The 12,484-nt window shown below is 41.5% G+C and overlaps 1 protein-coding gene across 1 annotated transcript in view; it reads left to right on the top strand.

Moving 5' to 3' along the window:
- The window catches only part of DYNC1H1 (dynein, cytoplasmic 1, heavy chain 1), a gene marked incomplete at its 5' end in the record, with an annotated part of 37,023 nt that extends 24,703 nt beyond the window's left edge, over positions 1-12,320 (top strand). Inside the window, 23 exons of the mRNA XM_010187875.1 lie at positions 740-955; positions 1,461-1,673; positions 1,849-1,976; positions 2,389-2,542; positions 3,314-3,460; positions 3,542-3,692; positions 3,895-4,148; positions 4,284-4,418; positions 4,516-4,610; positions 4,705-4,879; positions 5,914-5,989; positions 7,026-7,186; positions 7,455-7,566; positions 7,649-7,709; positions 7,809-7,932; positions 8,522-8,635; positions 8,874-9,044; positions 9,289-9,506; positions 9,702-9,805; positions 10,120-10,331; positions 10,827-10,980; positions 11,537-11,679; positions 12,123-12,320. Of these exons, the coding sequence (XP_010186177.1) occupies positions 740-955; positions 1,461-1,673; positions 1,849-1,976; positions 2,389-2,542; positions 3,314-3,460; positions 3,542-3,692; positions 3,895-4,148; positions 4,284-4,418; positions 4,516-4,610; positions 4,705-4,879; positions 5,914-5,989; positions 7,026-7,186; positions 7,455-7,566; positions 7,649-7,709; positions 7,809-7,932; positions 8,522-8,635; positions 8,874-9,044; positions 9,289-9,506; positions 9,702-9,805; positions 10,120-10,331; positions 10,827-10,980; positions 11,537-11,679; positions 12,123-12,320 (3,516 nt within the window). The remainder of the gene's footprint in view (positions 1-739; positions 956-1,460; positions 1,674-1,848; positions 1,977-2,388; positions 2,543-3,313; positions 3,461-3,541; positions 3,693-3,894; positions 4,149-4,283; positions 4,419-4,515; positions 4,611-4,704; positions 4,880-5,913; positions 5,990-7,025; positions 7,187-7,454; positions 7,567-7,648; positions 7,710-7,808; positions 7,933-8,521; positions 8,636-8,873; positions 9,045-9,288; positions 9,507-9,701; positions 9,806-10,119; positions 10,332-10,826; positions 10,981-11,536; positions 11,680-12,122) is intronic.
- Between the last annotated feature and the right edge of the window lie 164 nt (positions 12,321-12,484).

Below are 12,484 nucleotides of genomic sequence, written 5' to 3'. Positions count from 1 at the left end.
AAGAGAGAGCCTGATGGTATATAACGATATCTAAAGGCTCTGAGTTTGCTTCCATTCAACAAATATTGCAAGCTATTTTGCTTCAAAGAAATTGGTGGATGGTTTAGGTGAATGCTTGTGGACTCTAGTACTGTGCCAGAGAACTAATGGCCAGTTATGGTACAGTTTTTGTGCTGAGAAACTTTAAGTTTACAGTAAATGATAGTGGATCTGTACGTGGTGTCATTCTACAGGGCTATACAGCCCTTAACTGGAAAATGAAATGTAATCTTTTAATAGAGACTGCGTAAGTTTTGCTTGCCTCAGAGTGGGGCACATCAACGGGCACCTCTGTCAGGGTCTTTTAGGCAGACTTTTAAATCCTTGCCCAGTTTCCTAAATGGATAACAGACAAAGATAACCAAGAATGGTTTTACTTGCCTGATGGTGTCCAATATAGCAGAATGCTTGGCTTGTTAAAACTGTGCTATGAATGGTGTGATGTGGAGAGACTCGATTTAACTTGAATCTTGCCAACAGGCCCTATCCCAATTGTTTGTGGTTTAGCCATACTCAGTCCTTTACTAAGAAAGGCAGATGAGCACAGCACTGGCATGGACACCCAGTCAAGTATTTATGCACAGCGGTGCTGTAGACCACTTATTGTCATCTCAGCCTTTCAGATACGTACCTGAATGCTGTGGTTCTTGTTAACGCATGGTGTTTTAGAAAATATAAAGGGTCTGTTTACTGTTTACAGTTGAACTACGCTGATATGTTGAAAAGAGTGGAACCTCTGCGCAATGAACTGCAGAAGCTGGAGGATGATGCCAAAGACAACCAGCAGAAAGCAAATGAAGTGGAGCAGATGATTCGTGATCTTGAGGCCAGCATTGCCCGTTACAAAGAAGAATATGCAGTGCTGATTTCCGAGGCTCAAGCTATTAAGGCAGACTTGGCTGCTGTAGAAGCAAAAGTAAGACTTTTATATCTCAGTATTTTTCCGTTCTTTAAACTTGTGAGCAGACTTGGTTGCTTCCCCTGTGCAGTGCTTTGTGTCGTCTCTGGATGTCATGACGCTACAGAAAACCTGGCTGGAGTTAGGAATACCAACTCCTGTTGCTAGTTGATTAACAAGATAGTTCACAAAAGGCTTCAAATAAGTAGCAGTTGGAAACAGGCATGGATGTAGTGTGGTTGTAATGTCTTAACTGGATTTCTTTGGCGGTGGGGCAACGGGTTGGGGTTAGAATTTCTCTTGTGTGCTCTCATCATTAGCATGTCTATGTCTATTAGCATACTGTGCTAGTACTTGGCACTTTTAAGTTCATCAAGATACCAGCTAAAAACAAATTAACACTGAAATGAAGTAACACAGATCTAATTTCATTCTGAGCTCTTGAGCTCAATGAGTCAATATTTAAGTGGTCTGAGAGACTTGTAACACTATAACAAGAGTCTTCTTCACTGCTTCTTTCTAGGTAAACCGTAGCACAGCTCTTCTGAAGAGTCTTTCAGCTGAACGGGAAAGATGGGAGAAGACAAGTGAAACTTTCAAGAACCAGATGTCCACCATTGCAGGAGACTGCTTGCTTTCCGGAGCTTTTATTGCCTACGCTGGCTACTTCGATCAGCAGATGCGTCAGAATCTGTTCACTACGTGGTCTCACCATTTGCAGCAAGCAAATATCCAGGTAAAGATACTGCGAAGTTAACAGTAAATCCTTTTACTGCAACAGTTAGAGAAGCTTTAAGATTGCTGAGTAAAGAATGTGAAAAGAATACCTTGTAGAGCTGCATTTGCTCAGTGTCTTCACCAGTTGGTTGGAGAATCCGTGGTCAAATACTGACTGTGTGTACCTCTTGCAGTTCCGTACAGACATTGCAAGGACAGAGTACCTCTCCAACGCAGATGAGCGGCTTCGCTGGCAAGCAAGTTCTCTGCCTGCAGACGACCTGTGCACTGAGAATGCCATCATGCTTAAGCGGTTTAATAGGTATTTCATACCAAGATGTAGAATTCTAAACAGTCTGGCAGCAGATAGGTTTTGCATCTATCGAAGAATCATAGCAACTCTTTCAAAGTGCTGCTTCACTGTTGCGAGAGCTTCTGATGTTTGTAAAAGCTTTCCAACTATGAGTAAATATAAAAACTCATTCATGTTTACTTGCCCTTTTTTGTTCTGCTTAGCTGTTAAAATAAGTTGGCTTGAATTGAAGCTGTTTTGTTGTCCAAATTTAGCTGTCAAAGCTCTGACGTGAAATAAGTCATTGAACCTGGACAACTTATTCCTTCAATGTACAAGGTTTTAGAGTTGAGACTAAGAATGCAACCTAAATCCATAAAACTGCTTAGAGGCTGTCTGCAGTCACAACACAAATAATGAAAATGTTTTATTACTAATGTAGGTATCCACTGATCATCGATCCCTCTGGGCAAGCTACAGAGTTCATCATGAATGAATATAAAGATCGTAAGATAACTCGCACGAGTTTCTTGGATGATGCTTTCAGGAAGAACTTGGAAAGCGCCTTGAGATTTGGTAACCCACTGCTCGTCCAGGTCAGTTGTAGGATCACGATGAAACCATTTAAATTCTTTAATTCTACCCTGTGTACTAGGAAAGTTTGCAATTATTCTGTTAGTAAGAGGCTAACAACTTTATTGTCAAACCGTAACTTAACTATAAACTATTACTGAGTGGTATGTGAGGTGTTAGTCTTGAGATACACAGTCAAAAGCAGTTATTTCCTTTTTCCATTTTAAGATCAAATGCCTTTATTTTCAAATTATCTTTAATTCCGCTTTATAAAATGGCTTGCAACCTGTCTATGTGCTCCTTTGTTGCCATATGCTGTCTCTAGTCATAGATAATAGCAGCTAATATGGTTAGTTATCTCAAATTAAATCTACTCTGAGTAGCAGGAAGAAGTTTCAGTAATTGAAAGCAATAGGCAACTGTAGGAATAGCTGACTTTCACTTGAAATCCATATATTTTTTGTTTCTTTGTATGGAAGGGGGAAAACAAAGGATTAGCTCATGGATTAGATCAGTGGCTGTTGCTTGTGCTGCTTAGAGTAGGTCTTATTATGCATTAGAGCTAACACAATTATGACCATTAATAATATTTCCCTGCTGAAATAATAGCCTAAACTCTGTGCTTGTGTAGCTCAACTACAAATCTAAAGTGAAAGTAACTTCTGAATGTGATCCATGTTTAAAACCAACTGCAAATTGAGTGCTATGAGAGCTTTACGCCCCAGTTGGTTCAGGATTTTTCACTTGAGATGCTTGCAAGAAACCAGGATCTCTTAACACTTCTCTGCTTCTAGGATGTGGAGAGCTATGATCCAGTTCTGAATCCTGTTCTGAACCGTGAAGTCCGGAGAACTGGAGGCAGGGTTCTGATTACTCTGGGAGACCAAGATATCGATTTGTCACCGTCCTTCGTTATCTTCCTGTCCACCAGAGATCCAACAGTAAGTAAAAACCTAAAGTCTATTCTACTTGTAGAAATGGTACATCAGAGAACTGAGAGTTTTTCGCGTTTCCTGTGACAGGTTGAATTCCCACCAGACCTCTGCTCTCGTGTTACGTTTGTGAACTTCACCGTCACTCGCAGCAGCTTACAGAGCCAGTGTCTGAATGAGGTCCTGAAAGCTGAGAGACCAGACGTGGATGAAAAACGCTCGGATCTCCTCAAGCTTCAGGGTATGCTTACCAAAGTTCAAGTCACTTCCTCCTGTTCTAAATGAATACAGTAGTTTTACTGTAGCTGTAGAAATACACAGTGAAATACCTTCAGAGCTGATACTCTTTCAGGATGTCTAATAACAAAGTATACACAGTTTATATAGTTAATAAAAACTAGCATGTCTATACAATGTGTAACCTATTTTTTCCTCTAATTAAGGTGAATTTCAGCTGCGCTTGCGTCAGTTAGAAAAATCCCTGCTGCAGGCGCTTAATGAAGTGAAGGGACGTATCCTGGATGATGACACCATCATCACCACTCTGGAGAACCTGAAGAAGGAAGCAGCAGAGGTCACTAGAAAAGTCGAGGAGACCGATATTGTCATGCAAGAAGTGGAGACTGTTTCTCAGCAGTACTTGCCTCTTTCTACGGCGTGCAGCAGTATCTACTTTACTATGGAGTCACTGAAACAGGTAGGATGAGCTCTTCCTACCAGAAGCTTCATGTATTTATTGTTCAAAACTAAGTAGGCTGTGCCTAATTCCAGCCCTGGCTGTCATGTTGCAGATTTAGAGGAGGACTCAAGACCATACTGTTTTGTCTTTCAGATACATTTCCTGTACCAATACTCCCTCCAGTTTTTCTTGGACATCTATCACAATGTCTTGTACGAGAACCCAAATCTGAAGGGAATCACAGACCATACTCAGCGTCTCTCAATCATCACAAAGGATCTGTTTCAGGTTCAATTTTTTAATTAGTAAATGTACTTTAAAATTTTTTTGAAGGGACGGAGTTCCAGGCTTCTTACGCTACTAACTTTGGAGTTTTTTTTGGTAGGTGGCTTTCAACAGAGTGGCACGTGGCATGCTGCATCAGGATCACATAACATTTGCTATGCTGCTGGCCCGCATTAAACTGAAAGGCACTATTGGGTAAACGTTCATTTTCTCACTTTATTTTAGTTGAAAAAGGGAGGGACGTCTTGAAGACACCGAGCTAAGGTCATTTTTTTCCCCTTAACATTAGGGAGCCCACATATGATGCAGAATTTCAGCACTTCTTGAGAGGGAAGGAGATTGTATTGAACTCTGCATCCCTCCCAAAAATCAATGGTTTGACTGTAGAGCAAACAGAAGCCATGATGAGGTTGAGCTGCCTTCCTGCGTTTAAGGACCTTGTTTCCAAAGTTCAAGCTGATGAGGTAAGTGTTAGTGAGGGTTTGTTTCTGCACTCAACTACCTGATCAAGCTTTTTAGGTGTCTGCTTTAAGAACTTACAATTAAGCTCTCCTAGTATGAAAAGCAAAGCCTTACACATTAAGTAGTTGTAGTGTTTGTGGAAATGAATGTCCTTACTTCATTTGTAATCAAGCTATGAAACTTGAGTTGTAAATCCCAGCTTGGATATAGTAAAATAATCTATAGCTTGGGCTGGGACTTGATGGAGAGCTGTAGGATCAGGGTGCTGGAGGCAATGCAGAATTAGGGGATGTCAGTGAAATCACTGGACACGGATAAAGAAAGCCTAATAGACACAGTATGATTTGAGTTTTATGTGTGGCTTTTTGTTTCAAAAAAAACAACAACAAACCATAACTGTGAGAAATTAATGAGTCAAAAACTTACTAAATATGCTGGTCAAATTGCGGTCTTGCTCAGGAAAACGTTCACACCATTTATACATGAAACACTCAAACCGTTTATGTTTAGAAGCCTTGGAAAAGACCAAAGGATGTTGAGTGCTGGACAATATTTGGCATTAAGTTTAATGTTTGACTTAGTTTTGTTAATGTAGTAGTGCTTCTGTTTAACAATGTTAGCCCTGTCTTACCTACCAAGACAAACTCACAGATGGAGGGTCAAGTGCCTTACCTGATACTCAATGTAAAATTGTATTCTAAAGACAGATTATCAGATATATGAGCATTAAATGGACAAAATCTTATAAACTTGTGCATTTCATCATTTAAACATTTAGCCGCTTACTAGGATTTTTAAAGATCTGTTTGTGAATCAAAGTCTAGAAGAGCTTGGACTGCACCAAGTTCAACCCTGCCCCAGCAGTCTTTGTTTCCTACTAAAAGTTGGTGTGTAGCTGAACCCTCCTGCAGTACACTGACTTAAGAGGATTTTAAGGCTGAGATTGAACATCTCTGCACCATGAACAGGACCTGCACCTTGTGGCAGATTTTTGATGTCAAGAAACTCAATTTTTTTTCCTTTTCTTTCAATATAGCAATTCTGTATCTGGCTGGACAGCAGCTCACCAGAGCAGACTGTCCCATACCTTTGGACCGAAGAACGACCTGCAAGTAAGTGAAGTGACACTGTTGTCCACCCCAATCCTGCTGTACTGATTTTAATCTGAGTAGAATTACTGTTATTTTCAAGCAGTTCTAAAGTAGAACTTAAATTTGGACCTTAATGCCTGGGAAAATCATAAAGTTGGGATTGTGGAAGAACCACAAGTCTGGTGGTTTTGGTGTTTTTATGTTTTTTAAAACAAACCTTTGTAAGTAATAGTTGGTTCCTGCACCCTCACCTTGGTTCCTGCACCCTCACCTGTGATCTGGTCTTTTGCTGAGGATGAAATTTCCTTCCACAGTCTCATCAGTTTGCGTAGCAGTTTGAATTAACCTTAGTCATTGCAAATTTGGAGGCAACTTAATCCTCTGAAAAGCTCCAAGACAAGGATTTTCTGAGGACAGGGCTGGTCTACTAGAAGGTTCCCTCCTGCTGTTGTATCCAAGTATGAAGACTTAATTCTCTGTGATCATTCAGGGCTCACTCCTGTAGATGGCTTTCTAAATTAATGTTTCTAAGCTTGTATTTACTATCTACAATAAAGCTGCTTGACCGTTAACTGAAGCAGCTCTATGTTATTTATCCTATCCATGCTAGACAAGTGTGTAATACTGCAGAGTCTGGTAGAATGGCAGATTATGGAGTGAGTGAGAAGATGGGAAGAGATCTATTGTCCCTGGAAGTTAAAATCACTTCCTGGCAATACTTGTAGACCGCAGATTTTGTAAGCCAGTAGCATTTTAGTAGAATCCAAAAGCATCTTGCCAAGATAGGCTTTTAAGGGGCTCAGAACAGGTAGCAGGTAACTAAAACGTCGCAGAAGACAAAGCAGCTGGAGATGGCAAGTTCCTTTTGACTGTCAAAGTGAAGACGGAATATAAGCATTCTGCTGACATTTTGCAACAGATCTTTTAAAGGGATAATTAACTCTAAATATCTGGTCTTCGGAACAAGATGGAAAAGATTGAATGGAGAATTGAAAAGAGCGAGGTGCTGAGGGTGGTTTTCTTACCTGCCCATCTTAACCGTGTCTCACCCTTTCAGCTCCGATTGGACAGGCCATTCATCGCTTGCTGCTGATCCAGGCCTTCCGACCAGATCGTTTGTTGGCCATGGCACACACCTTTGTTTCAACAAATCTTGGAGAGTCCTTCATGTCCATTATGGAGCAGCCGTTAGATCTGACACACATCGTAGATACAGAGGTAAGCTGCTTGTTGTGAAAGGCCCAAATCCTGAGGTAGTGCTCAGTGCCACCTTGCATGAGTCCCACAGTGGGTAGAGCTATCTGAGGGAACACTAATTTCACTTACCCTCCTCCCCATGGTGTGAGGAGTGGATTGTTTTTCCATTTAATGTAAAACTAAGAGTGGCATCGTGTCTTTAGCTGGCCAGAGGGAAGAAAGGCTGAGCTTACTGCATTCTTGTATCCATGTAGTGACTGATTCACGTCCTTTGAAACTTCAACAACAGGTGAAACCCAACACCCCTGTGCTGATGTGTTCAGTGCCTGGTTACGATGCTAGCGGTCACGTTGAAGACCTTGCAGCCGAGCAGAATACACAGATTACTTCTATTGCTATCGGTAAGAACGCACCTTATTTCACCATCTAAGCATAAATGGGGTTGTTGGTAGTAAAGGCTTTAACAACCCTTCTGTCTTTTAGGTTCTGCTGAAGGGTTTAACCAAGCAGATAAAGCAATAAACACAGCAGTGAAATCTGGAAGGTAATTTCTGTCTCTTTTTTAGCTACAGTATTGCCTGGAGTGAAGGGGGAAGTGATCTATTGGCTAAATAAATAATTGTTCTGTTTCAAAACTTCCCAGATGGGTAATGCTGAAGAACGTTCACCTGGCTCCTGGCTGGCTCATGCAACTGGAAAAGAAGCTCCATTCCCTGCAGCCCCATGCGTGCTTCAGGCTCTTCCTTACCATGGAGATTAATCCAAAGGTAACGTTGATTTGGAATCTGATTCTCTGGTAGAATAACCCAAAAGTGCTGCCCAGGGAAGGTTTTCTCATCACTGCCTTTCTGCATTAAAGAAAAAGGAGTATACATGCTTTCCAGGGTAGTTAGTAGCCTTGGTTTCTGATAACTTAATTGTAGCTGAAAAATTCATACCATTCCTTTTTGCTGCTTCCCCTGTAGTCCAGAAGCAAGGCAGGACTTCACTGTGTGTCCTTACAATCAGGTTTTGAAGCTAATGGAGACTCTGCTGTTAGAGGGAATTTAATTTAGTGAAAGCTAAAGGAGTTTAATTCTGATTTATTGATCTTTATCACTGCCTTTCTGCATTAAAGAAAAAGGAGTATACATGCTTTCCAGGGTAGTTAGTAGCCTTGGTTTCTGATAACTTAATTGTAGCTGAAAAATTCATACCATTCCTTTTTGCTGCTTCCCCTGTAGTCCAGAAGCAAGGCAGGACTTCACTGTGTGTCCTTACAATCAGGTTTTGAAGCTAATGGAGACTCTGTTGTTAGAGGGATTTAATTTAGTGAAGGCTAAAGGAGTTTAATTCTGATTTGTTGATCTTTTCTAGGTGCCGGTGAATTTGTTACGTGCCGGCCGAATCTTCGTGTTTGAACCTCCTCCTGGCGTCAAGGCAAACATGCTGAGGACTTTCAGTAGCATTCCAGTCTCCAGAATGTGCAAGGTAAGGCTGTGACTTGTGTAGATGAGAGAAGATACCAGAACATGTTCATTAAAATCTTACCGTAGATGATAAAACCTCAGCTTCCAGGATGTTTTGTTCTCACAGAAGTGGTAGTTGTTAAATGTATTCAGTTTTGGTAGCAGTCTAGCATTAAATCTGATACTTTCTAACCTTTTAGCCGGTGTTATCAGTTCACTTGAGTAACACTACGTGTCTTTTTTGTCTCTCCACTTCCCAGTCTCCAAATGAGCGCGCTCGTTTGTATTTCCTCCTTGCCTGGTTCCACGCCATCATCCAGGAGCGCCTGCGCTATGCTCCATTGGGTTGGTCCAAGAAGTATGAATTTGGAGAGTCCGACCTGAGATCTGCCTGTGACACAGTGGATACGTGGTTGGATGACACAGCGAAGGCAAGTGGCCTTGTGCAGTTAGGAATAGGTGGTACTTGGATTACTTAAGATCTTCAGTAAAACAGTCTGTTCTGGAAACATTGAGTAAGTTAAATGAGGTTAAACATTTAAGTTGAAGTTAAACATGAAGTTAAATGAGTAGGTGCAAATAACCTGGCAGTTTAACTTAGTTCTTGTGATTCCTCCATTGGAGGAGAGGTGAAAAGGATTATTTCCTTCTAATTGCTTTCCATTTTACTTCCAGGGCCGCCAAAACATTTCACCTGATAAAATCCCCTGGTCTGCATTGAAGACGCTGATGGCACAGTCTATCTATGGAGGTCGCATCGATAACGAATTTGATCAACGTCTGTTAAACACCTTCTTGGAGCGCCTGTTCACTACTTTGAGTTTTGATAGCGAATTCAAGCTGGCTTGCAAAGTTGATGGACACAAAGATATTCAGATGCCAGATGGAATCAGGTATCGGTTTTGGTTTATCCTGATCTCTATCTACAAATTCTCTTTGTTTTTAATTAACAACAACAACAAAAAGCCTCCAACCTGTATCTCCATGCTGGAATTTAGCTGTGTAAATGTTAGTCTTAGGGCAAACGGTTACCTTGCCATTCTGATAGGGGAAGCCATCTAATGAATATGAAAACTCTTGACTTGCAGGCGTGAAGAGTTTGTCCAGTGGGTTGAGATGCTGCCAGACACACAGACACCCTCATGGCTGGGCCTGCCAAATAACGCAGAGAAAGTTCTTCTCACCACACAAGGTAAAACCGTAACTTCAGCAGTGTCTGGCATTGATTACCAGGCCACCATTTCAACTGAAAAACACAAGAGAAATATAAATCCTGCGGAAGGGTTGATAGCCTTCCCCTCCTCCCTCAAAATAGTTGGTTTAATTTCTGTGAAGTGAAACACTCAAGCAGTCAAAAAGAGACCAGAAGGTTGTGAATTCAAAAACCAGGAGAGTCTTAGATCTTAGGTCTAGGCTAGGGAAAAAGAGACGTCCTAGTTCTTGCATGTAGTGGCATGTTTTCATCTTGATACTACTGCTTCTCTAACAGCACATCTTCTCTTTTAGGCATCGATATGATCAGTAAAATGCTGAAAATGCAGATGCTGGAGGATGAGGATGATCTGGCTTATGCAGAAACCGAGAAGAAGACCAGAACCGATTCTACATCGGATGGTCGCCCAGCCTGGATGAGAACTCTGCATACCACGGCCTCTAACTGGCTCCACCTCATCCCACAGACTCTCAACCATCTGAAGCGAACTGTGGAAAACATTAAGGTAAGAACTTCTGTCTGATGTGGGCTTAGGAAGTGCACAAGGTCGGGTGCATTGGAACCAGTGCATGGTGATTTGCAAGTCCTGGTTAAACTGGGAGCAATGGAGCCTGTACCAGTGCTGACTGTGACTGCCACGGCTATGTAATGCCTCGCTGGGTTTCTCCCAATGCTCTTAGAAGTTGGTTTATGTACTTTGGGGATTATTTGAAGAAATAGAATGGCAAACTGTCTATCAAGGGTACCACTTCTGAAGCTTCTCTGTGATCAGGTAGCAAGAAACAGGCGCTTCCTGTTGTACTTGTCACACACTGACTGCTACAGTAATTACTGCTAAAATTTAGTGATGGTTAATGATGAGAGATAGGGCAGCAGCTTCTGGGAACAGAAATTGCAAGAGACACTGCTCAGTCCCACTAGGATTTTGGGGTTATTTTTTGTAGTGGTTTTCCAGCTATACCCTTGATCTGCAACTTAATTTCTGTGTTTTCACAACCAGGATCCTTTGTTCCGGTTCTTTGAGAGGGAGGTGAAAATGGGAGCTAAGCTGCTGCAGGACGTTCGTCAGGACCTTGCAGATGTGGTTCAAGTGTGCGAAGGGAAAAAGAAACAAACCAACTATTTGCGTACGCTCATAAATGAACTGGTGAAAGGTACAGCAATTCAAATCAGCTCTTGCACTCTGTAGGTTAGAGGCTGTTGTGCTCAGCAGGTTAAAAAAATAGCAGAAAAATTGGGATTGACTTTACCGCTTGACACAAGCAATATTTTTGAGTCAAGCACAAAATTCCAGGTGGTTTGGTTTGAGATCTCAAGTTGAGGGAGCTAACGTTGGGCTACAGTTGGTATCAGCAGCTTAATTTCCAAGCTGAAATCTTACTGAATTCTTTCAGCCTCTGAACTTTTTTTTCTAAAGAACTCAAATCTTCACAAAACCTCGCAGCTCAGTAACTGCAGTGTATAGCTGTGTGTAACTGAAGTTGCTGCTGTTGAAGGGTTTCTGTAACTGGATGGCATTTTAAGTAAAGATTAGACCTGGAGATCATTTACTTTGTAATATTTGAAAGTGCTTTCCCTTACTGAGGAGCCTTTTGATGGAGGCTGATAAGGTCCAGGCCTTAAATAGCTACTGGGAGAAAAAGTGTCAAAACAGTGTGTAATTCCAACTTGTATACAAACAAAACTTAATTGTAATCCCATTTCTGGTAGGTATTTTGCCTCGTAGCTGGTCTCATTACACAGTGCCAGCTGGAATGACTGTGATCCAGTGGGTGTCCGACTTCAGCGAGCGCATTAAACAACTGCAGAATATCTCCCAGGCAGCTGCTTCTGGTGGAGCAAAAGAACTAAAGGTACCTGGTGCTGACTTGTAGAGGTTGTATCTAATTCAGGTGGAGCTGTAGAACTACTTCAGGGAGTCTTCACGTAAAGACTTCTAAATATTTCCTCGGTCAATGTTGTCTGCAGTGTGCTTGTAAATACTCCTGAGTGTTTCCTGATCTCAGAATGGTGACTTAGCAGGATTATATATATAGATATACATGGAAAAATATATATAAATATATACACACACATATATATGAACATATGTATATGTTCATACAGATTAGAGGGAAACTTAGTACTTTAGAAGGGCAGCAGACGTAGCCTTAGAGCAATAAACAGTTTAGTAGTTACACAGTGTTCCTGTAGCAGCAGGAAAATGTAAATGTAAACAGATTGCTGAAGTAATGTTGATGGTAATCATGAATTCTGCAGCTGATGCTCTTTTTTCTAAATTATTTTCCCCAATTAGAACATCCACGTGTGCCTCGGTGGGCTGTTTGTGCCAGAGGCATATATTACTGCTACAAGACAGTACGTTGCCCAAGCAAACAGTTGGTCCCTTGAAGAGCTGTGTCTGGAGGTCAACGTTACCACCACGCAGAATGCGGTGCTGGATGCGTGCAGTTTTGGAGTCACAGGTAAATTTAGGAGCGGGTCCTTGCTCTGAAATATGTTCAGAGGCTTCTGGTATTAAATGGGTTGTATCAAGTGAAATGGTCATGTCGTTGCCAAAGCTAATACACGCTTTCTGCAGTTGTTTAAAGATCAGTTTGATGTTAGTAGGGAAGCACTTTCACACACAGATTCACACAGAATCGCTCGGTTGGAAAA

This window comes from Mesitornis unicolor, unplaced genomic scaffold (assembly GCF_000695765.1).
Source record: "Mesitornis unicolor isolate BGI_N332 unplaced genomic scaffold, ASM69576v1 scaffold21717, whole genome shotgun sequence".
Lineage (NCBI taxonomy): Eukaryota > Metazoa > Chordata > Aves > Mesitornithiformes > Mesitornithidae > Mesitornis > Mesitornis unicolor.
The sequence above is the reverse complement of the archived record's forward strand: the minus strand, read 5'-3'. Positions and strand labels throughout refer to the sequence as shown.